General features: G+C 39.9%; 1 protein-coding gene and 1 non-coding gene across 2 annotated transcripts; both read left to right on the top strand.

Annotated features, from left to right (window-relative positions):
• Window positions 1–88: 88 nt before the first annotated feature.
• Window positions 89–27,245, top strand: Cs (citrate synthase). Its single transcript, XM_046466639.2, has 11 exons — window positions 89–404; window positions 11,608–11,658; window positions 12,858–12,965; window positions 13,739–13,804; window positions 14,150–14,281; window positions 14,475–14,663; window positions 23,352–23,551; window positions 24,461–24,590; window positions 24,707–24,808; window positions 25,178–25,387; window positions 25,699–27,245. Exons 1-11 carry the CDS (start codon window positions 123–125, stop codon window positions 25,867–25,869), a joined length of 1,641 nt encoding a protein of 546 aa, XP_046322595.2. The 5' UTR covers window positions 89–122; the 3' UTR covers window positions 25,870–27,245.
• Trnag-ccc (transfer RNA glycine (anticodon CCC)) lies at window positions 23,864–23,943 on the top strand. Its single transcript has one exon. It is a non-coding gene; the product is annotated as a tRNA-Gly (tRNA).
• Window positions 27,246–27,801: the final 556 nt, after the last annotated feature.

The following is a 27,801-nucleotide window of genomic DNA, read 5'->3' on the forward strand; positions in this document are numbered from 1 at the left end:
ACAACCCCCCCCCCGTCCCCCTCCGCAAATCACCCTTAATTAGCCTAATCCGCGCGGTCCAATCCTCCCCGCCACAATAGCTGTCAATGAATCAGGTCCCGCCCCTCCACCATGCCGGACCAATGAAGCACCTCGGGGTAAATTCCCTGAGATGGGCGGATCGGGTTCCGGGCAGGAGGCGGGGCCTCGCCGAGGACCCCGAGCTGGGCGCCGCTGCCGGTTCGTCTACCCTTTCCCTCAGCCGCCTCCTTTCAACCTTGTCTACCCGTTGGCACGGCCTCTGGTGCAGCGGCGGCGGCTCCCGTTTCTGCCGCATCTCTCTCCCCTCTTTCCCTCCCCATCAGATCCTAGAGTTGCCTGCCATGGCTTTACTCACTGCGGCCGCACGGCTCTTGGGAGCCAAGGTGAGCAACTAGGGAAGAGAGCGCGCCGTTCTGGGGTGGGGCTGAGGCGACCGCAGGCCCTCAGTAGCTGGGGTCTTCCCTCCCTCCCACACCCGCGCGCACCCCTGCGCGTCTTAAAGGAGCCCTGCTTTTGGCTTGTCGCCAGCCCTCCCTAGAGCTCCCGAGGCCATGTGCTACGCTGCCCTTCCGGCTCCTTAGGGTGAGGCGAATGCTGTCGGTGCCGGCCTGCAATCTGGGGCGGGTGCAGAACCCCGACCTTACTGGCCTCCTACATGTCTAAGTGGGTTTGTGTGACCCTGAATGAAGAAGGATCCAAGACTAGAGCCGCCAATAGAGGATAGAGGTGTGGCGTTTCACTAGAGTTATGGAAAGAATTGTTTGGAGGAGGGGGTGGGGGTGAGCAGATGTGCTCACTCTGTCCCAGAGCTGGAGCGGAGGCTAATTTTGGCTCTGATTTATAGGGAGGGCCTTGTCAGTTCCCCAGCTGCCTGTTTCTATTTCTTCAACACAGTTATTGAAGACTTTAATAAATACATCGTAGCAGTTTGTGCTAGAGGTGTGGTACTCCAGCTCCTCTTTGTCCTTGGAACTCTTGCACTTAGCTTGGGCGGGGTGAAGAATTTTTGTAAAACTCCTACTTAACAGGTATGATTGGAGAAAGAACCAGAAAGGTGGTTCCACTAAACTACAAGCCAATAAATGCAGATACTCGGTATGAGGTAGTAAAGCCAAGGTCACATGACCAGCCCTACTACTTGCTAGCCCTGGTTTTGTTAAGGATCTTAAGTCTTCTTTACCCTGGGAAACTTCCTCTTATTCTTTGGGGCCCTTTACAGATATTTATTGCTTTTTTGAATCTTAGAAATGCTTTTCCAGATAATGATACCCCCGATTTCAAACTGCCAATAATTTTGGCTCTAGATAACTTGGCCCCTTAAGCAGAGAAACTGCTGTTAAAAGAGTCTCAGTCCTCTAATCCAAGGAGGGACAGTCCCACAAGTGACCTTGACTTCTTCTGCAAAGAAATTATATTTTCTGCAGTTTGAAGCTGTCAGCACTTGAAGGAAAGGAAAGGTTTAGAATGGTTTTTGGCTTGCTCTATATATCCTCCATGGTTAGCAGAGATAAAGTGCAACCTATAGGATTTATCTTGGTTCTTCCAAACCCAGCAGCAAGGTAGAGACTGATATTTGTCTTACTTGGCTCTTGTCTCTCCTGCTACTAGGGAATAGGGTAAGGAAGCCTCTTGGGAAATGAAGAAAGTTCTAGATAGTGTTTTGGCAGAATAGGGGACACTATAATTAGCTTATTCCAAAGCTGCTAACCTAGTGTTTGACCAGATAGTCTGACCTTACAGTGAATTTGAAAAAAATCTTTTGGATTTACCTTTTGAATTTATCATGTCTTACAAGCCCCTAGGGAGCCTCAGAATACTTTGGGAATGATAAGTCTACATAATTGTGTTATCATTATTTTCTTTACTTTCACGTTAGAAGTGGACTTGGAAGGCAGGGGAAATAGCTCAGTTTGTAGACTGCTTGCCTTGCATGCTCAAGGCCCTGGGTTAAATCCTTAGAACCAAAAAAAAAAAAAAAAAGAGAGAGAGAGAGAGATGGACCTGAAGATTCTAGAAACCTATATATTGAAAGTCCATTTGAAAACTTTGACCCTTGAAACCAGCAAAGCCCATCTGGCACAGTGGTGCTTGCTTATAATCCCAATGATTTGGAAGTCTGAGATAGGACAATTGCAAGTTCAAGTCTAGGCTGGGTAACTTAATGAGACCCTGTCTCAAAATTTTTTAAAAAAGAAAGAAAATTTAAAGGGCTGGGAATATAATAACCCAGTGGTAGATGGACCCTAAGTGCAATCCCTAGTACTGTCAAGGGGAAAAAAAAAAAAAGCAACAAAACAAAACTTGCAAAACCCATCAAACTTCTCAGAAGTGGAATTTCCTGAGAACAAAGCTATATGACCAGGATATCAAGAAACCTTTCAGTATTGCTCTCATCTGCCTGAGCTTTCTAGGTTAACCTGTAGCTTAATTGGTTGTTGTTGTTGTTGTTGGTAATAGATTTTACTTTTGATATTAAGGTAGGTTTTATAAAGGAAACAAAATAATTCTAACCCAGAACTAATCTCTATTACTTTGTCAAGGTCAGATGTAGTTTCACTTTTTTTATAAGAGTTTTTTTTAACCTTAGAAGTCATTGTTCCATTGTACCATCCTCCTATCCATTTTCAGGTAATTTATTTATGTATTCATTATTTGAGTAACTATTCTAAGCATTATTGTGCTTTAGGTTATTTTCTATTTAATGCCGAGAATGTAACCCAAGGACATTTAACACTGAGCCATATCCCCAACCCTTTTTTCATATCATGACCCAGGCCCTGGGTTCAATCCCCAGCACGCATGCATGCACGCACAGACATGCACATCTTTTCATAGGTGATCTGGATTTGGATTTGGTCTGAGAATTGGAGTAGGGTCACCAATTCACTTCTGGATTCTTGAAGTCAACATGCTTAATTAGCCCTAACTGAAGAAAGTTATTTTTATACCACCGAGAATTGCTCCTCCAAACAGGGATGTTTGGAGCTTTGAGAAAATCCAATCAAAGTAATGTTGATTCCTTGATGCTTACTAGAAGGACCAAAGATGGAGTGGGAAATCCTTATGCAGTGCTTGTGATGGAATGAGTGCATGTATTCTTCCTAGTGGTCTTCAGATTGTTAACAGGTGAATGAATGCCTGAGCATGGGGAGGCAATGAGGTCAGTGATAATAACTAAGTAGGATGTGAAATATAAAACGGTAGTGAGACAACTTAGCAATAGATCTTTTCTTTCTTTTTTTTGTTTTTGGTAATGGGCACTGAGCCACATCCCCAGCCCTGTTTTGTATTTTATTTAGAGACAGGGTCTCACTGAGTTGCTTAGTGCCTTGCCATTGCTGAGGCTGGTTTTTAACTAGCGATCTTCCTGCCTCAGCCTGCCAAGCTGCAGGGATTATAGGCATGTGGCACTGTATCCAACTAGATCTTTCTTAGCATCTGTCTTTTAATTCTTATGTCACCTGCCCAAAGTCCTTAGGTCCCTGTATTCTTTTAACATAGTGCCATTTTCAGGGGTCTGTAAATTTACAGTGGGCATCATAATCAGGGATACGATTATTATACTTGTTCAAATGTAGATTCCTTGATCCTACCTACAGATTATGATTCAGCAGAGGTAGGATGAGATCCAGAATTTGTATGTTTTCATGCATCATTAGTTGGCTGATGATGTGTGGTGGTGCTAGGACCACACTGTTAGGCCACTGAAACTACATACAGGCTTTTTTGTTTGCAACTTGCTTTATTAGCTGTATTGTAGGAAACTTGAGAATTTGGGTGTTTTTTTTTTTTTTTTTTTAGCAATTGTTTTAAAAATTAATAGGCAGGGGGGTTGGCTCAGTGGTAGAGCTCTTAGCATGTGATTCTCAGCACTGCATATAAATAAATAAAATAAAGGTCCATTGACAATCAAAAAATATTTTTTTTAAAAAATCAGTAGGCACAGCTGTAGTTCAATATTAGAGAACTTGCCTAGTATGTGCAAGACCCTGGGTTTGAAATCCAGCACCACAAATAAATAAAAGTCAAGTTCAGGACTAGAGGTATAGTTCAGTGATGAGCATGCACAAGACCCTGGATGTATATAATTCCCAGGGTCTTTTTTTTTTTTTTAATTTCAAAAGTAACTAAGCAACTTAGTGAGACCTTGTCTGAAAATAAAAAGGGCTGAGATGTGGCTCAGTGGTAGACTGCCTCTGGTTTCAGTTCCCAGTACTGCAACAAATAAATAAATAAATAAAACTGTTCTAAGAAGTATTGTGCTTTAGGCTATTTTCTATAAGTTTTTCTTAATTGGCCTTTTTCCCCCCCTCTTCAAATGCGTTGGGAAGTTTTAGGAACTAAAACTTGTAAGAACTCCTAGCTGAAGTGAGGGAATTGCTATAATTCCTGAGAAAGTATTAAGGAATAGGTCTTATATACTTTATTTACTAGCATGCACTCAGTTCACATATAAAAATTTGGTGTTCAATAAGTATTTGTTAACAATAAAGGCTTGTACTGAAAGGAAATTTTAAGACTTTTTTTTTATTGTAAATGGACATACTACCTTCATTTTGTTTATTTATTTAGTTCTATGTGGTTCTGAGGATCAAACCTAATGCCTCTGCCAGACAAGCTCTCTACCATTGGGCTACAACCGAAGCTGCAGCCCATTTTAAGACTCTTGTTTAAGGTTTGAGTGGTATCTTTTTTGGTCTTTCTCTCTGATCAAGATATTTAGGCAAGAGACTGTTGGGAGATAATAGAATTATTAAAGAAACTCCTATGAATATGAAGGCAGTCGGTGTGAAATCTGAAGACTACTCTGCTTAGGCTATTAAGTAGCCTGACCGAACGTTGCAGGCCAACTTCCAGTATCACCATGTGAAACACAAACATTAAATGGCTTTAGTTCTCTGACCTGCTTCTGGGGAGAGAGCAGTCTTTGTCCTAGGCAAGTTCTTTTTTTCTTAAAGCAAGTTGTTCTTTTGCAAAAGAAGCCTCTGTAGGGCACAATTTTCCCTACCAGTTATTAGTGCATTATGTTTGTTCCATCAGCTAAATCAATCCTGGCTTGTCCAGCTCTGATCTTTGGTTGATGAAGGACAAGGGTCCTGCTAAAATCAGGATCATCTCTCTCAAGCTTTTAATGTTAGCTCCTGGATGTATAGTAAGATATAGTCTGAATGTGCCTAGGGTGGAGAATCAAAAGTTTTCTTCTCCCTGGTAGAGTAAGGGTCATAGATGTAGACCAGTGATGATAATAGGTTAAGAGGAGCAAGAAGGAAATAACTACATTATTGAGTAAGTAGTTATCTGTACAAAATTCTCTTATTCTCAGAATTGGGGGGAGGGAATAGTTCATTGATATTTGATAACTGACTTGCTTAATATCCTATTCCAGGAATATTCTTAAGTACTATAGGCAAGTGTTTGGCAGAATTTCCTGCATGTAGTCTTTTTCCTTTCTTGGCCTTTTTCTTTTAATTTTTATATTGTTTCCATCTCAGCACATTTCAGTCTTGACCCACTTGTATCAATAATAACAAACTCACTGGAAGCATTCTTGCAATGGGGAGACAGTATATGAGGTTTGAAAAAAGCCTCCTAATGATTGTGATACTCCTACTTCCACTATGTGGAGAATCCTGGCTGTCAGCCATTATGAGCTAGGCCCTTATCTTTGGAAGCAGCTTTCTTTATCTCTCCCCATGAAGCTGACCTATTGAGTGAGATGACTGCCTGATTCACCTGACAGCTGTCTTTCCAGTGAGGTAACTCTATATATGCCATGCCACTGGAAACCAAAATTCCAACTGCCACACCTCCAGGGTTGGGGAGGAGCTGAGGTAGAAGTTCAAAGATGACTCAGAAGTTTGTAATCCGCCTGTCCCATCAGTGAGTATAACCTGAATGTACTGGATAAAGCCATTCAGCAGCTTTCTTTGGTAGCCTGTAGATGAAATGAGGTACAAAGTCTTGGGTGTGACAGTTCTTAAGCCCCTTCTGTCAAGAGTTATTTACTCAGCTGATGGAGACTAGGATTAGTTAAACTCTTTCCTCTCCCTGTGGCACTTCTCTTTGTGATCAGAGTTGAGGGCTGGAGAGGTAGTTCAGTGGTAGAGTGCTTGCCTAGCTGATACAGGGCCCTGTGTTCGATCACAAGAACAACAAAAATAATAATGTTAAAATAAAAGGAAGTTGAGGTTTTATTTCTTATTCTGCTGCTGAAGGAAATTATCTATACACTTTCTCCTCAAGCTTGACACACTCTTTTCTGTGATTCAGCTCCAGGTAAGAGGATTTTTTATTTTTTTGTATCAAAACTGAATGAACCCAGAGGCACTTAACCACTGAATCAATCTTCAGCCCTTTTTTATATTTATTTAGAGACAGAGCCTTGCTGAGTTGCTCTAAGACTCACTTTGCTGAGGCTGGCTTTGAACTTGCAATTTTCCTGCCTTAGCCTCCTGAGTCACTGGTGTGTATCACTGCACCTGGCTCAGGCAAGAGTTTTGACACTAGATGGTATGTAACAACATTTCTAAGAAACAAATATTTATTGAGCTCATATATATACGTACAAGGCACTGTTGGAGAGCTTCCATGTAAATTATTTCATGTAGTTCCCTTAACTACTTTGGAATTGACTTCATTTAGATATGCAAAAACTGGGATGTAGAAGTTAGGTCACATAGTCAAGATAACACAGAAGGAAAGTGGCAGAACCTGAATTTAGAACTCACTCCTTAATAACTGCTTCTCCAAACTGCAGATTTGAGTTCAGTAGGTCTGACACCAAGACTGACTGACTGCTTGTCTGCCTGCCTTTTTTCCTGTTTTTTCTTTCTTTCTGATACTAGGGACTGATCACAGGGCCTCATACGTACTAGGCAAGTGCTCTATCCCTGAGCTGCATTCCCATTTTGAGATAGGGTCTTACTATGTTGCCCAAGGTAGACTTGAACTCTTTTTTTTTTTTTTTTTTTTAAATCTTTATTTTGTTTTTATGTGGTGCTGAGAATCTAACCCAGTGCCTCACGAATGCTAGGCAAGCGCTCTACCACTTGAGCCACATCCCCACCCCGGTAGACTTGAACTCTTGAACTTGCCATCCTCCTGCTGCATCCTCTTGAATAGCTAAGATTATAGGTGAGCACCACTACACTCTTGCTTAAATACCAAGATTTTTTTAAAAACATTTCTTTTTTTTTCTTTTTTTTAAATATCATTTTTTTTATTGTTGTTTATGTTTTATGTGGTGATGGGGATTGAACTCAGGGCCTCATGCTTCTTAGGCAGATACTTTACCACTGAGCTACTCCCCAGCCTCAAATAGCAAGATTTTTAAGTACTTTTATATGCATGCTTCTTAAAACCTTAGAATCAAGACTGTAAGCTAAGTAGTTTTATGTTAAATATGGAAATAGAATGGGAAACAGTAATTGATTTGCTTTGGATATCTCAGTTATTTAGTAAAGGATCTGGGACTAGAACCCAGATTTCCTAACTCCTGTACTCTACATCCTTAAAATTGTTCTAACATGAATTTTTTTCTACTCTAGCATTTAAGCAGTTCTCCAGAGAGAGAGAGAGAGACAGAGAGAGAATGCCAATAAAGAGTGTGTGTGTGTGTATGTGTACTTACTTAATCCTTAGTCCTTTGAGGTGGGTACTATTGTAGTTCCTGTTTTACACAAGCTCTTTACAAACCAGCATTGCTTTGCACATTGGAGATCTGGCTAAGAAGTATTGCTGATGTGGGATTAGGGAACTTTTGAGATCAGCTCTTTTTAGGTTGTTCCTAAAGCTCCTCATTAAATAGCAAAGAAGCTATCTATAAAGGAAATTAAGACTGCTACTTTATTTTATTTGTTTATTTTTATGTGGTGCCGGGGTTCAAACCCAGTGCCTCACACAAGTTAGGCAAGCGTTCTACCACTGAGCCATAACCCTGGTCCACCCCCAACCGTTTCTTAAAGTAGCATTCATATGGATAGAATTGAGAGGTGGATGTAACTAAGTAGCAGTTGTGATATATTTGATTTCTTTTAAATGTTGTAGTGTTCTTATAGCCTTAAGTGACCTTCCCTTTTTTTTTTTCTGATTACTTCTTTTTGTTTTAAATATTAAGTGAAAGGAACTGGGCATAGTGGTGTACACCTATAATCCTAGCCTCAGGAGGCTGAAGCAGGAGGATCACAATTCAAAACCAGCCCCAGCAATTTAGTGAGGCCCTAAGCAACTCAGTGAGACCCTGTCTCTAAATAAATTTTTTTTTTTTTTTAAGAGAGAGAGAGAATTTTTTAATATTTATTTTTCAGTTCTCGGCAGACACAACATCTTTGTTTGTATGTGGTGCTGAGGATCGAACCTGGGCCGCATGCATGCCAGGCGAATGTGGTTCAGTGGTTAAGCACCACTGGGTTCAATCCTCAGTACCAAAGAAAAAGAAAAGGCAACTCATTCAGTAGGTTAATAGTTCTGTCTCAGAGAAAAAATGACCTGTTTTTTGTTTTATGTTCATATTTATGTAAGAAAGACCTCAATCTTAAAATTGCATTTCATCTTAAGATTTGGGCTCTGATTCTATCACAAATTTGAATAGTTTTGGTTGGTGTATTTATTTTTTCCTAAGACTTAACCTTAAGCTAGGTTTTTTTTATTGTTGTTTGTTTTGTTTTTAGGGACTCACTCAATTGCTGAGGCTAGTTTTGAATCTCTGTTCCTCCTGTCTTAAAGCTTCCAGAGCTGCTGGGATTAGAAGTGTACCATGCCCTGCTTAAACTAGTTTTGTAATTTTTTCTCTTGCCAGCGAAGAAGCAGCTAGCCATTATAGGAACTTTTTAAGATGGTTTAGATGTGGAAAATTATCATTATAGACAGATTTCAAGCTCTTTTTTTTTAATTTAATTGATTTTATTTTTTTAAAATACATTATAGCAGAATGCATTACAATTCTTATTACACAATATACCACAGTTTTTCATATCTCTGTATATAAAGTAGATTGACACCCAATTTGTGTTTTCATACATGTACTTTGGATAATGATGTCCATCACATTCCACTTTTTTTTTTTTTTTTGGCAGTACTAGGTATTGAACCCAGGGCCTCCTGCATGGTAGGGAAGTGGTCTACCACTGAGTTACATCCCCAATTTTAAAATAAAATAAAATTTTATTTTATTTGGAGACATTAAGTTGCTAAATTGCCCAGGCTGGCCTTGAATTTATGATCTTCCTGCCTTGGTCTCCCGAATGGCTAGGATTACAGGCATGTGCCACTGTGCCTGGCTTCAACTTTTTTCTTCTATTAGATGATCTGTTCCCTGTATCTTCTGTAAAACAAAACCACCACAGCAAAGAACTTCCCATAATTAAAAGGTCTGATGTGAACTGGATGCTGAAGCAGAAGGATTACAAATTTTGAGACCAGCCTGGGCAATGAAGACCCTGTCTTCAAAATAAAAAATAAAAAGGACTGCAGATATAGCTCAGTGGTACAAGCACCCCTGAGTCAAACCCTAGTATCACCAAAAAAAAAAAAAAAAAAAAAGATCTGATGTGATCTCTGGGAAATGAGACCTCTATAATTATGGGATCCTGGAGCATGGAATAGCTTGTAGTAGATTAGCCCTATGGAATAATAAACTCATTTACATGTTTTCTATTTGGTGACTAGTAACATAAAGCAAAGTTATTTCTTTAGTACTAGGTCCATCTTCCCTATTTGCCATATAGGTATAGGGGGCTAAAATTCTGTTTGTGCTCTCTCCTTCTTGCCATAAAGACTTTTTTCCTCCCTCAGTGTCAGGATTAAATCTAGGACCTCTCACATGCTAGACAAACAAGCATTTTACCATTGAGCTACACTCAGCGCTAGAGGAGACTCTTTAGGAAGTTGTTAAAAGGAGTTAAAGACAGTCTTAGCTAATAAGTTAAGATGTTCCCCCTTTGCTTTATAGACACACTAGATTGCCATTTGCTCTTTGACTTTAGCTTTGGATTGATTATTTGTGTATGTGTGTATGTCTTACTGTACTAAGGATTAAACCCATGGCCTGGCACATGCTGGGCAAGCCCTCTTAACACTGAGCAACTTTCTAAACCCTGGATTGATTCTTTTGGACACAGGATTTTTTAAAAATTCTGAAAAACCTTAGGACTTACTAAAGCTACATGACTATGGTGATTTATGTAGTAACTAATAATTTTCAATACAGCCAAACAGGAGTGAAATGGTTACTAGAAAAGGTGTCTCTGGTCTTTTGACAAAAGGAACAAAGGTATAGATTTGCTCCAAGTTAGTTTACTTGTACATGTATATGTGTATGTGATCTTTTAGTTTGTGAAGTATTTTTACATTGTTGTAATTTAGTTATTACAAGACAATCCAGTATGTTATGGCATGGGTATTAGTGCTATTTTATAGATAAGGAAACTGAGACTTGCTTGGACTATCTCATTTTATCTTCAGAATAACGTAGTGCAGAAAACTTAATCGCCCTAAGGCCCTAGTCCTAGTTAGTAGTATAATTGGTTGTTTTATTTCAAAGTTGGTTTTGAACTTCTGTTGCAACTCAACAGTCTTCTCATAGAGAGTACTTTTTCCTTGAGGATGAAACTGTGTCTCAGCATAGGAGAGAATATAAACTATATTATTTATCTCTGTAATGAAAGATAACTTTCTTAGGTCTCAGAACCATCTTTGGTTAGTTTTCCTGAAGTGTATCTTGAAAAATTCTTTTAGTACAGGTGTGTAGGTGATAAACCCTCACTTTTTGCTTATCTGAAAATGTCTTTATTTCATCCTATTAAGTCATAACCACCATCACCACTACACACACACCTCTTACTACCCCTATTTGTAGCTTAATAATTATTTTCTTTTGACACCTTTAGAAAAGTTTCCTAGTTTCCGTTGCCTTTCTTTTTTTTTTTTTTTTTTTTTTTTTTTGGTACTGAGGATTGAATTCAGGGGGCACTCAACCCCTGAGCCACATCCCCAGCTCTATTCTGTATTTTATTTAGAGACACTGAGTTGCTTAGCACCTTGCTTTTGAACTAATGATCCACCTGCCTCAGCCTCCTGAGCCACTGGAATTATAGGCGTGCGCCAGCATGGCTTGGCTTCCATTGCCTTTTCTAAGTAGTCTTCTCTGTGCTTTTTCCAAGAGGGTTAGAACTTTGCCTGTGGGCTCTTTTAGACTAGAGAGATTGAATGCTGCTGGAAGACTAGGTACTGGAAAGGTCTTACCAGCAGCCTTGAGTTCTTGGTTAGTTTCTTCATTTGTTTTCCTTGGGGCCATTCAGAATTCGGACATTTAGAATGGGATGGGCTAGACAGTCTAACAGCTACACGTCCCTGGATCCCAGATGATGAGAAAGAGACTTGTCAAGAAATGCTAATGAATCTGTGCTACTGCTGCCTCCATACTGGTAACTCCTTCCCAAGCTGTTTGTGGTTTTATACAGCTTTCATATGTCATACTGTCTGAAGAGGTTCAGATGAAGAGAGAGCGATTGAGTCACTAACTCCTTGTTAATACAAAGGAGAGAATAGTATTACATAAGGATTTTTTTTTTCTTTTTTTCTTTGCAGAATGCATCCTGTCTTGTTCTTGCAGCCCGGCATGCCAGTACTTCTACCACGGTAAGGCTTGAAAAAGAAAGCCAAAAATCACTTACTACTTGGGGTAGTCTTACTCTTGGATAGTATGGGACAACCACCTAGCCTCTTATTATCTTGAGTTTCGTGGAAGTATCTACTATTATTACTATTATTACCATGTAAAAGATAATTTACTCAATGATATAGTAAGATGGGAATAGCAAATATTTTTACCTAAGATTTTTAAGTTTTTAGATTATAAAATATAGTTTTGTTTTGTTTTTCTTTTTTGGTGGTGCTGTGATTCAAACTGAGGACATTACACATTAGGCAAGAATTTATCATTAAGCTTCATCCTCAGCCCTCTACATGATATAAAAGTTACCATTTATTTATTTATTTATTTATTTTTAAATATTTTGCTTTCAGTTGTAGTTGGACACAATACCTTTATTTTATTTATTTATTTTTATGTGGTGCTGAGGATCGAACCCAGCGCCTCACTCATGCCAGAGGAGCACTCTACATCTGAGCCACAACCCCAGCCCCCCCAAATTGTATTTTAATCTGTTAATCTTCCCACCACCACCACCAGGGATTGAACCCAGGGGCTCTTAACCCATGAGCTACATTCCTTTTTATTATTTTTATTTTTTTATTATTCTGTGTGTGTGTGTGGTGCCGGGGATTGAACCCAGGGACTTGTGTATGTGAGGCAAGCACTCTGCCAACTGGGCTATATCCCTAGCCTCTGTTTGTTTTTATCTTGAAACAGGGTGTTGCTAAGTTTCTTAGGGCCTTGCTAAGTCGCTGAGGCTAGACGCAAACTTGCAATCCTCCTGCCTCAGCTTTCTGAATTGCTGAGATTACAAGTGTGCCTTTATTTATTTTTATGTGGTGCTAAGGATCGAACCCAGTGCCTCATGCATGCTAAGCAAGCGCTCTACCTTATTTATTTATTTTAATCACTTTTAAATGTATAGTTCAGTGGTAGTAAGTGCATCCATATTATTGTGAGCCATCTATCTCTAGAGCTTTCATCTTTCTTAATTGAAACTCCCCATTAAACAATATCTTTCTATTCCTTGCTCCCTCTGCCTAATTCTTTTACCCTCATCTGTACAGAGTGGTTGACCAGACGTTCCTGGCAGATAAAGCCAAATACTAAAAAGTAGTCTTCACATATGTACTTTGCAGGAAGTCTCAAACATTTACCTTAACCCTTCTGTTTCTCTTTGTAGAATTTGAAAGACATATTGGCCAACCTGATACCTAAGGAGCAGGCCAGAATTAAGGCATTCAGGCAGCAACATGGCAAGACAGTGGTGGGCCAAATTACTGTGGACATGGTAAGGCTTAGCGGGTCTTGGCTGGGAAAAGTAACCTGTTTTGTGCTTCAACAAAAGTACTACCATTCTCTTTGCTGATTATTTAAAAGTATTCTGTGCTGTATAAGGAAATGTTTGGGCTTATGGTGTTCACTAGAGGTTAGCTTGTTCTCTTCTACATATTTAATAATTGAACCTAACTAATTCATCTAGGGGAGGGATGAATACAGTTTCTGGTCCTGTTTCCAATCCCTCAGCCTTTGGAACTAGAATGGTCTCTGTCTTTGAGTTCATACTGTACCAACCATCTAGTTAAACCATAATAGGCCCTCTAGGAGAGCTTTAGGAGGATAACTTCCCTAGCCTTAAGAGTTTGAGCAGCTCATCTAATAATTTTATATAGTCTTTAGCTATTGTTCTGATTTCCCTTTCCTTATAATACATCTCATTCTTTTTACTTTAGTTGAGGGTCTAAGGGAGGTTAAGAATGGGGTAGGAGAAAAAATACAATAAGAAAAGGAAGCAGTAGGGGTTGGGTTGTCTACAACTTAAAAAATTTCTTAAAAGGAAGCAGTAGAAGCAGAAACATTAAGGAAAGATAATAATTTCTTAGCTTAAAATTTTCATTTCCAATATAAGCAGTCTTTGAAAAATCCTTCAGTAAGTTAACTCCCCAGAAATTTTCTTCCCCCTTAGAAGTTAAAGAATAAATTTTGTTTCCCAGGTTCTATAAAACTTGAACAAGCTCTAGACTGAATCATTCTGACTACTGGTCGTTATCCTCTTTTCTCTAGATGTATGGTGGCATGAGAGGCATGAAGGGACTTGTATATGAAACGTCAGTTCTTGATCCCGATGAGGTAAGACACTGTCGTGTCAATCACTGATAATCATTGAATTTACTGACCATACAGACCAGTTTGCAAACTAAACCACCAAACTGTGGATTAGATAATGAGGAAACAGCACAGAGCACCTGTTTTCATATTTTAAAAGTTAGAGAATATGGAATAACTAAAGAATAAATTTACCTTTTAATGTATCAAAATAGAAAATAAAAGTTCAAAAGCAATAATAATATATGAAGATTTAAGCTTTGAAAGTTATGTTCTAACTTGTTAAATGTCTGATATGAATAGGTCAGGTCAGTTATTTTACTTATAGCTGAAAAACTTGAATTGTAATTATCACTCTTCTCCATCAAGGGCATCCGATTCAGAGGCCATAGTATCCCTGAATGCCAGAAATTACTGCCTAAGGCTAAGGGCGGGGAAGAACCCCTTCCTGAGGGCTTATTTTGGCTGCTGGTAACTGGACAGATCCCAACAGAGGAACAGGTAAAGCAGAAAGAAATTGGCCCTTCTTTATTCCCATTCTTTGCCTTTCTGTATCTTAGACATTTAATACTGACTGGACTGTGGGTCGTAGTTTATAGAGATATAGAGTGAGGGGAAGAAGTTAGCAGAGTTCTGCTGTGTAAGTGGATTGTGTTGAACATTCTTGGATTTTCTATATATTCTTTTCCCACAGGTATCTTGGCTTTCAAAGGAGTGGGCAAAGCGGGCAGCTCTGCCTTCTCATGTGGTCACCATGCTGGACAACTTTCCCACCAACCTGCACCCCATGTCTCAACTCAGTGCAGCCATTACTGCCCTCAATAGTGAAAGTAACTTTGCCCGGGCATATGCAGAGGGTATTAACCGTACCAAGTACTGGGAGGTAAGAAATTTAGGCTGAGTGATGGTTTGTGACAAGAATTCAAAGGAGTTGAATGTGAAGGAAGAAAAGGTAATATAGAATCTTTAGAGGATTTCTTCTCTGATTAATGGAAGAAATGTAACAAAGTTTCGGGGCCTGGGGGTGTAAATCAGTATTAGAATACATGCTTAGCATGTTGGAGACTATAGGTTTAATCCTAGCACCAAAAAGAAAACAACCATGTACAGTGAATCATGCCTGTTATCCCAGCTTCTCTGAAGGCTAAGGTAGCAATTGAAAGTTTGAGGTCAGCCCAGGCAACTTAGTGAGACTCTCTCAAAACAAAAAGATCTGGTAATATAGGTTAGTGTTAAAATACCCCTGGGTTGAATTCCCACCCCAGTACTGCAAAAAAAATAAAAAGATGATTTTACTTTAGGCTTGCCTTGTTTGTTGTTGAGATTATGAAGATAAATAGAGCATGGATTATATCACCAATGGTTTGGCTGTTGATATACATGTAAAAAATAGACTATAATTCCATATCTTGCTGCAAGATTTTCAAATTATAATCTTGCTACACAGGACTATTGCAATATTAAAAAGTATGTTACATAACTAAAGGGTTTCTGAGGAGGATTTCACAGAGCACTCTCACCTAACTTCTGAGGCCCACTTCTCCCTCTTCAAATCAGGAGAACCTTGAGAAATCTAAAAAGTTAAGTGAATGACAGCTAAGTCAACTCTGGAATCTAATTCTATGAGCCATGTCTGGCTAGACCACCTAAGGTACCTGTCAGGAGTGGAAAGATGATTCATATCTTGGGAGTGGGATCTTGAAACATATAGCTTTATTTTCTAAAACTGAAATGTGACCTTAATAGTCAGAACTCTGTGGTTGGAGCAGGCTGTTGTGTCTTATCCCAATGCATAGTACATTACATGATTACTTTCATCCTCTTCCAATTACCCACATACTCACAAACACTGGGTAAAGTACAAATTATGTGGCTAGGTGTACAAGAGGACATCCCTTTTTTTTTTTTTTTTTTTGTCAGAACTGGGGATTGAACCCAGAGTTTCACTTGTGCTAGGCAAGCTTTCTACCACTGAGCCGTATCTCCAGCCCTTTTTATTTTTTATTTTTTTTTTAAATATTTATTTATTTATTTTAGTTTTCGGTGGACACAACATCTTTGTTTGTATGTGGTGTTGAGGATCGAACCCGGGCCGCACGCATACCAGGCAAGCGCGCTACCGCTTGAGCCACATCCCCAGCCCCCTTTTTTTATTTTTTTTTAATTTGAGACAGTCTTGGTAGATTACCCAGCCTGGCTTAGAAGTTGCAATCCTGCCTCAGCTTCCTCAGTTATCTGGAATTATAGGCATGTGCTACCATATCCAGCTCCCATTTTCTTCTATTTCTTAATTAGAAACATAGTATAGGGACAACAAAATATCTTTTTACAAAGCAGGTATACAAAATTATTTTTTTTAAATATTTATTTTTTAGTTAATGGTGGAGACAGTATCTTTATTTTTATGTGGTGCTGAGGATCTAACCCAGAGTCTCACACATGCAGGCAAGCGCTCTACCTCTGAACCACAACTCCAGCCCCATACAAAATGATTTTTAACCTGAGATATCAATTACCAGGAAGGCCCTAAAGTGTTTATTTATGATGTAAGACAGAATAGCATGATACACTAGTCTTTTGAAACCCCTTTGGGGCCTGTTAAATCCTGCTTACTTCATTGATTGGTATTTATTTGCCAACTATGTATAGAAAATTTTGTCTATTATCTGGGCATCCTGGTACATGCCTTATAGTCTCAGCTACTGGGGAGGCGAAAATGGGAGGATTAATTGAGCCTGGGAGTTCAACTAGCCTGAGAAACACATTGAGACACTGTCACCAAAGAAAAAAGAGAGAGAATTTTGTTTGCTGTTGGGAAAGGGGGGTGGTTTGAAATGGATATTAATGTTTTGAGGAGGGCAGATATCAGGGATTGAACCCAGGGGCACTTTGCCACTGAGCTACATCCCTAGGTCTATTTGGTATTTTATTTAGAAACAGGGTCTCACTGAGTTGCTTAGAGCCTGGCTTTTGCCAAGGCTGGCTTTGAACTCGCAATCCTCCTGTCTCCACCTCCTGAGCTGCTAGGATTACAGGCATGCCCCACCTTGCCTGGCTGAAATGGATTTTATTGATATATGGCTGGGGTTGTAGCTCAGTGATTGAGCACTTGCCTTGCATGCGTGAGACACTGGGTTCGCTCCTCAGCACCACATAAAAATAAATAAATAAATACAGATAGATAAGATAAAGATGTTATGTCCATCTACAAGTAAAAAAATAATTAAAAATATATATATACATGCATGTATTTTTTACTTGTTGATGGACCTTGATTTGATTTTATTTGTTTTATATGCGGTGCTGAGAATTGAACCCACTGCCTCACACATGCCAGGCAAGTGCTCTACCACTGAGCTACAACCCAGCCCTTAAATGGATATTAATTTTCAGTTATCATTGGGGAGGTTGGGAAGGAATGACAAAAGATACAAACATTCATAACATCTTAAAGCTTGTTTTGTTTTTTTGGTTTTTTTTCTATTGGGGATTGAACCTAGGGGTGAAAATTTTGAGACAGGATCTTGATAAGTTACAAAGACTGGCCTAAAACTTGCAATTCTCCTAATATATAATATAATCTCAGAGATTATAGGCATGTGCCACCATACCTGGCCACTTAAAGCATTTCTAAAACTACCTGTCAGCGGGTATAATAGATCATAAAATCTGTTGCTTTTTATTTTCTTTTAAAAAATATGTTCAGGGCTGGGGATGTGGCTTAAGCAGTAGTGCGCTCACCTGGCATGCGTGCGGCCTGGGTTCGATCCTCAGCACCACATACAGACAGAGATGTGTCCGCCGAAAACTAAAAAATAAATATTAAAAAAAAATTCTAAAAAAAAAAAATGTTCAGGTAACTTTTATCTCTGCAGGCCACCATAACATAAAAGATTAAATTAGGACTAAGTTCTACTCTAAAATTTGTCTTTTAGAAAGGCTTCCAGGGGCTGAGGATATGGCTCAAGTGGTAGCACACTCGCCTGGCATGAGTGAGGCACTGGGTTCGATCCTCAGCACCACATAAAAATAAAATAAAGATATTGCACCCACCTAAAACTAAAAAAATAATAAATAAAAAATAAAATTAAAAAAAAGAAAGAAAGAAACGCTTCCAGGCTGGGTGCAATGTAGCTCAGTGGTAGAATGCCACTGGGTTTGGGACTGGGGATATAGCTCAGTTGGTAGAGTGCTTGCCTCGCATGTGCAAAGCTCTGGGTTCAGTCCCTCGCACCACCAAAAAAGAAAAAAAGAATGCCATTGAGTTTGATTCAAAAAACTTCTTAAAATTCAGGACTTTACTGATCTTCTGGAGAAGGTTTATAAGCAATACTGATTTGTCCCCTTTATGACACAAAAATTAGCACCAGTAAGTGCTTTTGTTTAATAGTACATGATACTCTTTTGTTGCCTTATGTCTCTCTCAAAGATCAGACATGCCATTTTAATTCAGTGCTCTGTGTTGTCTAATTTTATAATGAGCTTTTTAAGTAAAATAACATAATAATAACATATCATTGAGTTGCTACCTTTTTGTGGGGAGGGGAGGCAGATTTGAGGATTGATCCAAGGACCCTGCACATGCTGGGCAAGCGCTCTGCCACTGACCTCTAGCCCTAGCCTTTCATATTTTCTATTTTGAGGCATGGTCTCACTAAATTGCCCAGGCTGGCTTCAAACTTGTGATCCTCTTACCTTAACCTCCCAGGTTTCTGGGATTACCAATATGCGCCACTATGCCCTGCTTACCTGATTATTTCTGATTAAAATTTTATACCAAGAAGTTTTTTAATGTATTTTTTTATTACATCAGAATGCATTATAATTCTTATTACACATATAGAGCACAATTTTTCATAGCTCTGTTTGTATACAAAGTATATTCACACCAGTTCGTGACTTCATACACGTACTTTGGATAATAATGACCACCACATTCCACCATCATTTTTAACATAATGTATTTCTTTTCTTTTTTTTTTCTTTTTTAGTTTTAGGTAGACACAATATCTTTTATTTTTATGTGATGCTAGGATCGAACCCAATGTCTTACGCATGCCTGGCAAGCGCGCTACCACTTGAGCCACATCCCCAACCCATAATGTATTTCTTAAGAGCATGATCATCTTCTGGTAACACTTCCTCCATAATAGTTTCCATGATTTTAGATGAGTAGTATAATATATTGATTTGAAAGAATTTCACCAGCCTCTAAGTCTATTCTTTATTGACTTAATTTTCTCATGACAGGGAGATTTTCCTGATGCAACCAGCTGTTTAATTATGAAGTAGGTTTAAGTTGTTGGATTTAATAAAATTTGTGAAGCAGCTGATTTAAATTGTGCTAGTAATGCCACCTTTTGTAAGGTCTATGAATGTTATGTGGGTTTTGAAACTGCTTATAATAAAGTTGTAATCATTCTAACACCTGATAGCTACTGAAATCATGATAGATATGCTTAAGTGCTTTATATTCATATTTAACTTAATCCTTAGAATAACTGTGAGGTAGATGTTACTTAATCCCATCTTCTTATGGAACAGGAAAACTGGAGATTAGAGAAGTTAAGTAGCTTTCCCAAAGTCACACAACTAGTAAGTGGTGCAGACCAGATAGAATCTTTAGTTTGCTGGCTCTGGGATCTCCTTCTTCACTATTAATTCTGGCTGTCTTCTTTTTCTGAGTCTTGTGAATGAGAAATAGCTAAATGGAAGACTCTTGGCCAGAATTTTACTAGCACAAGTGGAGATGGTGGCTCTTGGTACCTCATGATCATTATGGTCAGTTTTGTTACCTTTATTCTAGACAGTTATGATGATGGCATATTTTAACATGTCTTTTCCAAAGCTTTATAGGATGAATAATGAATTAATGGACTGGGGGCATAACTCAGTGGTACTATGATAGCATAACCCACTCTAGGCCCTTGGTTCAATGTCCAGCCCCACAAGAAAAAAAGGCATGAGTTGGTAACAATTACCTAAATAACACCTCACTCTTTTTTTTTTTTTTTTTTTTTTTATTTATTTATTTATTTATTTTAGAGAGAGAGAGAGAGAACTTTAATATTTATTTTTTAGTTCTCGGCGGACACAACATCTTTGTTTGTATGTGGTGCTGAGGATCGAACCCGGGCCGCACGCATGCCAGGCGAGCACGCTACCGCTTGAGCCACATCCCCAGCCCCAACACCTCACTCTTAACTTATTAAAGAAATAAGCTGGGTGCCCAGAGGCTTGGGAGGCTGAAGCAGGAGGATCATGAGTTCAAACCAGCCTCAGCAACTTAGTGAGACCTTAAGCAACTCAGCGAGACCCTGTCTCTAAATAAAATATTAAAAAGGGTTGGGAATGTGGCTTAGTGGTTAAGCACCTCTGGGTTCAATCCCCATATCAAAAAAGAAAGAAAGAAGCTGGGTGCAGTGGTACATGCTTGTAACCAGGCTGAGGCTGAGGCAGGAGGATTGCCAAGTTCAAGGCCAGCCTCAGCACTTAGCAAGGCCCTAACCAACTAGCAAGACCCTGTCTCAAAAGGGAAGTTGGTGGTATCTTGACCATGATCTGCGCAGGCAAGACAAACTGGGTTTAAACAGGCTGGCTGCAACCTTCAACTAAGAAAAACGTGGCGAAAGATCACACAACACAGAAACAATTTTGGAATCAAGGGTAGGACGACGGCTCTTTGACCTTAAGGGTCAAGCTTCCATGCTGGAAAGAGAGCTCGAGCCCGCATTTCCTTTATTTTCTAGCAGGGACATCAGAGGCAGGGATAAGTTTTCAAGAATGAAGTCTTGCTTCTTGATGTCTTGTGGTCAGCAGATTGATTGACATCTTGGCAAGTCACACCCATCTCAGGTGCTGTGTGGGATCTTAGGCAGAGCTAGAGGTGGAGGCTCACCTGCATCATGCGATCAATCCCCTACAGGGAGTTTGCCAGTGCCAGACCTATCCCCTCATTTGGCTACTGTGCGCAATAGTCCACACACACACAGCCCATGGATGGCTTGTGACAGTGGTAAACCCCTGGGTTCAGTCCCCAGTAGAAAGAAAGAAAGTGAGTGGAAGGAAAGAAGTAGGAGTTCTGTCAGATTTGTTTAGTATTTTAAAACTTCTTAAGGCCAGGAGAATAGCTTAGGGCTTACCTAGTATGCCAGGTTCAGTGTTTAACACACACACATACACACACAAAAAAAAACTTGTCCTTTTGCTAATGGAATTCGGAATTTCTTGGGGAAGATACAATTGAGACCACCGGTCTGGAACAAATAATTACCATCACAAAAAGAGAGGCTACCAGATACTATATGCCTCCTAATAAATGAACACAACACTTTATGAAATAGTCTTATTAAAAATTGCACTTGAGAGGCTGGGGTGATGGCTTAATGGTAGAGCACTTGCCTCACATATGTGAGACACTGGGTTCGATCCTCGGCACCACATCAAAATAAATAAGTGAAATAAAGGTATTGTGTCCAACTATAACTAAAAAATAAATAAATATTTTTTAAAATTTTTAAAAAGATAATTTAAAAAAAATTTTTTAAATGCACTTGAGCTGGTTGCAGTTATATATGCTTGTTATCCCAGCTAACTCAGGAGCCTAAGGTTACAAATTTGAGACCACCCTGGAAATTCAGTGAGACCCTGTCTGAAAATTCAGTGGTAGATCATCCCCAAGTTAATACCCAGTACCCAAAAATTGTATTGAATAGCCCATGGTTGTAACTCAGTGGTAGAGTACTTGCCTGGCATGGATGAGACCTTTTATTTGATCCCCAGTTCTGCAAAATAAATAAAGTAGAGCAGAAGAGGGAGATTCAGACACATTCAATCAGTGTAAGGACTGATTCAAACAAATGAAAGTTGGAGGAACTTGATCAGGGAAATTTGAATATTGACAAGATATCTGATGACATTGAGGATTTATTTAAAAAATTAAGGTAGAATGATAGATTTCTGATTTTGGTTATAAGAAATCTTTATCTTTTAGAGGAGATATGTGGTGAGTTGTATTTTGTTTATTTGTTTGTTTTCTGGTGGTAGGGGTTGAACCCAAGGGCACTTAACTACTGAGCCACATCACATCCCTAGTTCTTTTCTTATTTTCCAATTTGAGATAGAGTCTCGCTGAGTTGCTTAGAGCCTTGTTAAATTGCTGAGACTGACTTTGAAATTTCGATCCTTCTGCTTTAGCCTCTCAAGCTGCTGGGATTACACAAGCGTGCACCACACACCTGGCCTAATTTTTAATTGAGACAGGGTCTCTCCAGTTGTTCAGGGCCTTGCCAAATTTTGAAATTGGCCTTAAATTTATGATCCTCCTGCCTAGAGTTGGGATTATAACATGAGCTTCAACATCCAGATTTTTTGGGTGGGAGAGTACTGGGGATTGAACCCACAAACTCTTAACCACTGAACTACATCCCCAGCCCTTTTTGTATTTTACTGAGACAAGGTCTCACTGACTTATTTAGGCCTTGCTAAATTGCTGAGGCTAGCTTTGAACTTGTGATCCTCCTGCCTCATCCTCCCAATCCACTGGGATTATAGGCATGCACCTCTGTGCCCAACCAGTTTTCGGAATTATTAAAATAAAGGGGGCCAGGGTTGTGGCTCAGTGGTAGAGCACTTGCCTAGCATGCATGAGGCACTGAGTTCGATCCCCGGCACCACATAAAAATAAATAAAGGTATTGTGTCCATCTAAAACTAAAATATATAAAGGGTTGGGGATAGGCCAGATGCAGTGGCGCACACATGCCTACAATCCCAGCGGCTCTGGAAATTGAGGCAGGACAATCAAGAGTTCAAAGCCAGGGCTGGGATTGTGGCTCAGCGGTAAAGTGCTCGTCTAGCACATGCCAGTTCCATCCTCAGCACCACATAAAAATAAATAAACAAAATAAAGGTATTGTGTCCAACTACTTCTAAAAAATAAATATTTTTTAAAAAGAGTTCAAAGCCAGCCTCAGCAGTGGTGAGACACTAAGCAACTCAATGAGACCCTGTCTCTAAATAAATTACAAAATAGGCCTGGCAATGTGGCTCAGTGGTTGAGTGCCCCTGAGTTCAATTCCCTGGTACAAAAAAAGGGGGCAAGCTGGGTATACATCTCAGTGTTAAGAGTGCTTGCTTAGCATGAAAGGCCCTGTGTTTGATTCCCAGTACCAGAAAACAAAACAAAATAAATACCACAGTGTTGTAAGTCATGTTAGAGTGATAAAAGATCATAATTAAACATATTGGGGTTGAGTCCTGACTTTGGCGTGTAACTGAATACTGGGGGCTCGGTTCTGTCATCTGAAATGGTGGTTATTATAGTAAGAATTGGGAATAATGTTTTAATGTACATGAGAAACTATTACAAATCACTTAGTGTGGTGCCTGAGTCATAATAGCTTACTCAGTAAATATTTATTATTATTACTATTCCATACTTCAAAACATACTCAATATGTAACCACCAACCCAAATAGCCCATTCTCTAGAGAACAAATACTATCCCTACCTAATTCTTCTTTGATAGTGGTAATTTTTTTCTTCTTCTTCTTCTTTCTTTTTCTCATCAGTTAATATATGAAGATTGTATGGATCTCATCGCAAAACTACCTTGTGTTGCTGCAAAGATCTACCGGAATCTCTACCGGGAGGGCAGCAGTATTGGGGCCATTGACTCTAAGCTGGACTGGTCCCACAATTTCACCAACATGTTAGGCTATACTGATGCCCAGTTCACTGAGCTCATGCGTTTATACCTCACCATCCACAGGTGAGCTAGACTTGGCAACCATAGTCACCATATTCCTATATCAATAGGAAATTTTTTTGAAAGCTCTTGAATCTTGTCATTTTCTGGCTACAGATGGTCTGCATTAAGTAGATGGGAAAATGTTGTAAAGGATGATGCGAAACAAGAAAATGGCCTAGAATGGAAGGTTAAGTCCTAGGGAAATTACTACCAACCCTGCTAAGAATTAGATGGTGTTTCTGGGAAAAGGAACTAGCTGTAAACATTAAATGGTCCTTCAACTTTCCTGGAGCTCCCTCTTCTGGCCACTGTTATTAAAAGTGGGAGCCTAGGGCTGGGGAATATATAGCTCAGTTGGTAGAGTGTTTGCCTCCCGTGTATAAGTCCCTGGGTTCAATCCCCAGCCCCCAGCACCCAAAAAAAAAAAAAATGGTGGGAGCCTGGGGCTGGGGATATAGCTCAGTTGGTAGAGTGCTTGCCTCACATGTACAAGGCCCCAGGTGCAATCCCCAGCACCACCAAAAAAAAAAAAAAAATGGGAGCCTGGCATGGGATGTAGCTCAATGGTAATGTTTGCTTAGCACATTCAGAATCCTAGGTTCTATTCTCAGCACTAAGGCAGGGGGTTGTGGGGAGCTGGAGTGGTTGTGGTAGAATCAGGGAGCTGAGCACACAGACATCATCAACCAGTAACTCTTCAGCTCTGTAGCTTAGGGAACAAAAGCTGATGATGAGATTAGGGTCTTTTTATAAATGCTTAGGTATAATTGACTGGCTATAGGCTGGTGTGAGCCCATAAGTAAGTAAGATGTGACAAATAAATTATCAGCAAGGTCTATGTTTCTATAAGTTGGCAAAGATGTGTCAGGTGAAAAGTTAAGAGACTACATCTGTCTTTTCTCCCCTTGGCTCTCCCTTATTTTACCATAGTGACCATGAAGGTGGCAATGTAAGTGCCCATACCAGCCACTTGGTGGGCAGTGCGCTTTCAGACCCTTACCTGTCCTTTGCAGCAGCCATGAATGGGCTTGCAGGACCTCTACATGGACTGGCGAATCAGGTAAGATTATTTTCTTGCTCCAGGTTTTTCTTATCCCCATATCTGTACCTCATCTTAGCATTTTCTCCTGACATATGTATTAACATTCCTTTTTTCCCCCAAACCTTAACCCACAGGAAGTACTTGTCTGGCTAACACAACTACAGAAGGAAGTTGGCAAAGATGTGTCAGATGAAAAGTTAAGAGACTACATCTGGAACACACTCAATTCGGGACGGGTAAGTTCCCAAGTTCTGTGTCCTGTAATTTGGAAGAATTAAGAAGGAAAAAAATGAGAGGGCCCCTAAATTAGACATGCATGTGCATAGTTCCCCATTTGACTACCCTAAAAAAATTTTTTTTTTTTAATTTTGTGGTTGTGGAGATTTAACCCCAGGGCACTCTACCTCTTAGCTACATCCTTAGCTTTTATTTCTTCAATTTTATTTTGAGACAGGGTATGACTACCGTACTAAGGCTGGCCTCCAACTTGCAATCCTCTTGCCTCAACCTTCTGAGTTGCTGGGATTACAGGTGTGCACCACCATGGTTAGATAAAAATGTCTACCTGAGGATACCAATCATCTTTTTTTCTTCACCCTATATAGGTTGTCCCAGGCTATGGTCATGCAGTTCTAAGGAAGACAGATCCACGATATTCCTGTCAGCGAGAGTTTGCTCTGAAACACCTACCCAATGACCCTATGTTCAAACTTGTTGCTCAGCTGTATAAGATTGTGCCCAATATCCTCTTGGAGCAGGGAAAGGCTAAGAATCCTTGGCCGAACGTAGATGCTCACAGTGGGGTGTTGCTCCAGGTGAGTCCTCCCTTTGCTGCTTTCCCTTTCATTGTACCATATTCTACTTTTCTCTGCTGTGTACACAGTCAACTCCCTCATCAAAACAGGACTCTCCCCTCCTTCACAGAACCTTCTGACAGTTGTCTGTGGCAGGGGTGGGGGCTGGGGTTCTTTCTTTTCAGAATCGCAATTGCCATACCTCTGTTATTTCTATTTAAGACTGAGCCAAGTCCTTAGAGAACAAGGGGGAACAGACCTCATCACCCTAGACTTGTACATATCACTGCTTCTGGATCTATAACAAAACTTTTTTCTCTTCTGTCTTACAGTATTATGGCATGACGGAGATGAATTACTACACAGTCCTCTTTGGGGTGTCACGGGCACTGGGTGTATTGGCACAGCTCATCTGGAGCCGAGCCCTAGGCTTCCCTTTAGAAAGGCCCAAGTCCATGAGCACGGATGGTTTGATGAAGTTTGTGGACTCTAAGTCAGGGTAAAACTGGAGACTGAGGGGAAACTGACTACCGAAGATGAGGAAGCTTAAAAAAAGTATACTTTTGTTTTGTTTCAGGGGGCCCTTTAAAGATTTAAGATTAAATTGTATCTGAGGCACTGAAAATAACGTTTGACGTTAAAATATAAATTAAGACTTTAAAAGATGAAAAGTGACCCCTTCTTCCCTAACCAGTTCCCTTTCCTTCCTGGTACAAGTTGCCCATCAACTATAGGATAACCAGGACTAATGCATGTGATATGGGTTAGGTTTGGCCCCCTACCTTCTCTGGAGTGAGAATATGACTCCACTTCCCTGAGTCAAAGCAAGTTGCAAAGAATCTGCAGTCACTCTGGAGTCTCTGCTTTTATCTGCCCAGCCCTCTGGGCCAGCAAGCCAGGACTCTTCCCCTTCTGTTTCCATAGGAATCATGTTGGATTATCAGCTATACCAAGCCCCATGGCCTTCTCTTATGTACACAAACACTTCCTAGCAAGACCTCTTGGTTAGCTAGACATACTGTGGCAATTTTTTTTTTAACGCTGCTAAGTGACCATAAAGGTGTGATATTTGTTGACAACTGATACCCAAAGTTTCTTTTTTAAAAAATTATCCCATTAAAATTAAGGTCTGGTAGGATTTTTTCCACTATTTTAATGCCTTCTTCCAGACTTTCTATACCTGCTATGCCTCAAGCTGAGGATGCTCTGGACCTTCCCTTCTTGTTCTCTACCAGAGACCTCTTTTAGCAGGTTTGTCAGATCTGTGGTCTTTTCCAGTCATTTGGCTTTATCAGTGCTTAATGTGAATTAAACTTTTTACTTCCACAGAACATAAGCCACTACAATGACTTCTTTTTCTCCTGTGTTAATACACTGTGGGGCATAGAACAATGGGCTCAGGAATGGCCAGTTCCTTTATGATCTGGTCCCAGGGGTACTAGCATTTCTTTTTGAACAGAGAAATTATTCAAGATTGGATATGACTTCCTTCAAGTATCAGGTCTTAGCGCTTGGGGCACTCAAAAGAGTAGTAGACCTTCCTCATCCTGTCACAAGAAAATGTTCCCTTATTTATCAATGTCTTTTCCTGCCCCATCCCAAGAGCTTGCAGTACAGTGTTTGTTTTAGAAGCCCCATTTGCACAGGTTTTCAGTGACTCAGAATGCTCTACTGCCTTTTCTTTGAGAAAGGATTGAGATACACTCCTGTTGTGCCCCTTTCTTCCCTCAAAACTCCTGCCTGTGTTTGTGTGGATCCCCAAACCCCAGAACCACGCTGTTGAGATGGACACACTGTAAACCCCTGGGTGACTCTCAAGTCATGATACAGACTTCAGGGTATTCTGTATAAAATAAAAAATAAATGTTTTTATTAATAATGTTTGAGCCTGCTAATAAGTCCTGGAAGAATCTTTATTATGATGAGGTAAGGAGTCTGACTAGCAAGATCCTAAACTTAACAAGTCCTAAGTTATCCTGTGCATCCTTTTTTTTTTCCAGTGCTGAGAATCGAACCCAGTGCCTCACACATGCTAGGGAAGTGTTCTACCACTGAGCCACCACCCCAGCCCCAAAACTGCTTGAAGATAAAAGCAGTTTTGGTATTCAGAGGAAGGGCTTCCTGTGAGATTTCCAAAGGAGATTTCTGTCTCTCCTTACTGTTAGGAAGTTCTTTACCTTTAGCTCCCATCCTTTCTAATTTTGTTATAATGTGGAACATCCAAGGACTATAGCTGAGACCTAACAACTGCTTGTATGACTAATCCAAGAAGTGGTTTGGCCCACTGAGTGAAAGGAACAAATCATATATCAAGGACAAATGATCTAGGACTGCTAGTTAAAGGACCTGAACACTAGAGGGCTCTGGTATGTCCTGGAGTGCCAACTCTTAGCTTTCCTTAAGGCATTCCCCCAAATGACAAAGGGTGATCCTGA

Source organism: Marmota monax, unplaced genomic scaffold (genome assembly GCF_021218885.2).
Source record: "Marmota monax isolate L192 unplaced genomic scaffold, Marmota_monax_Labrador192_F-V1.1 WCK01_AAM20220418_F8-fsc00151, whole genome shotgun sequence".
Classification (NCBI taxonomy): domain Eukaryota; kingdom Metazoa; phylum Chordata; class Mammalia; order Rodentia; family Sciuridae; genus Marmota; species Marmota monax.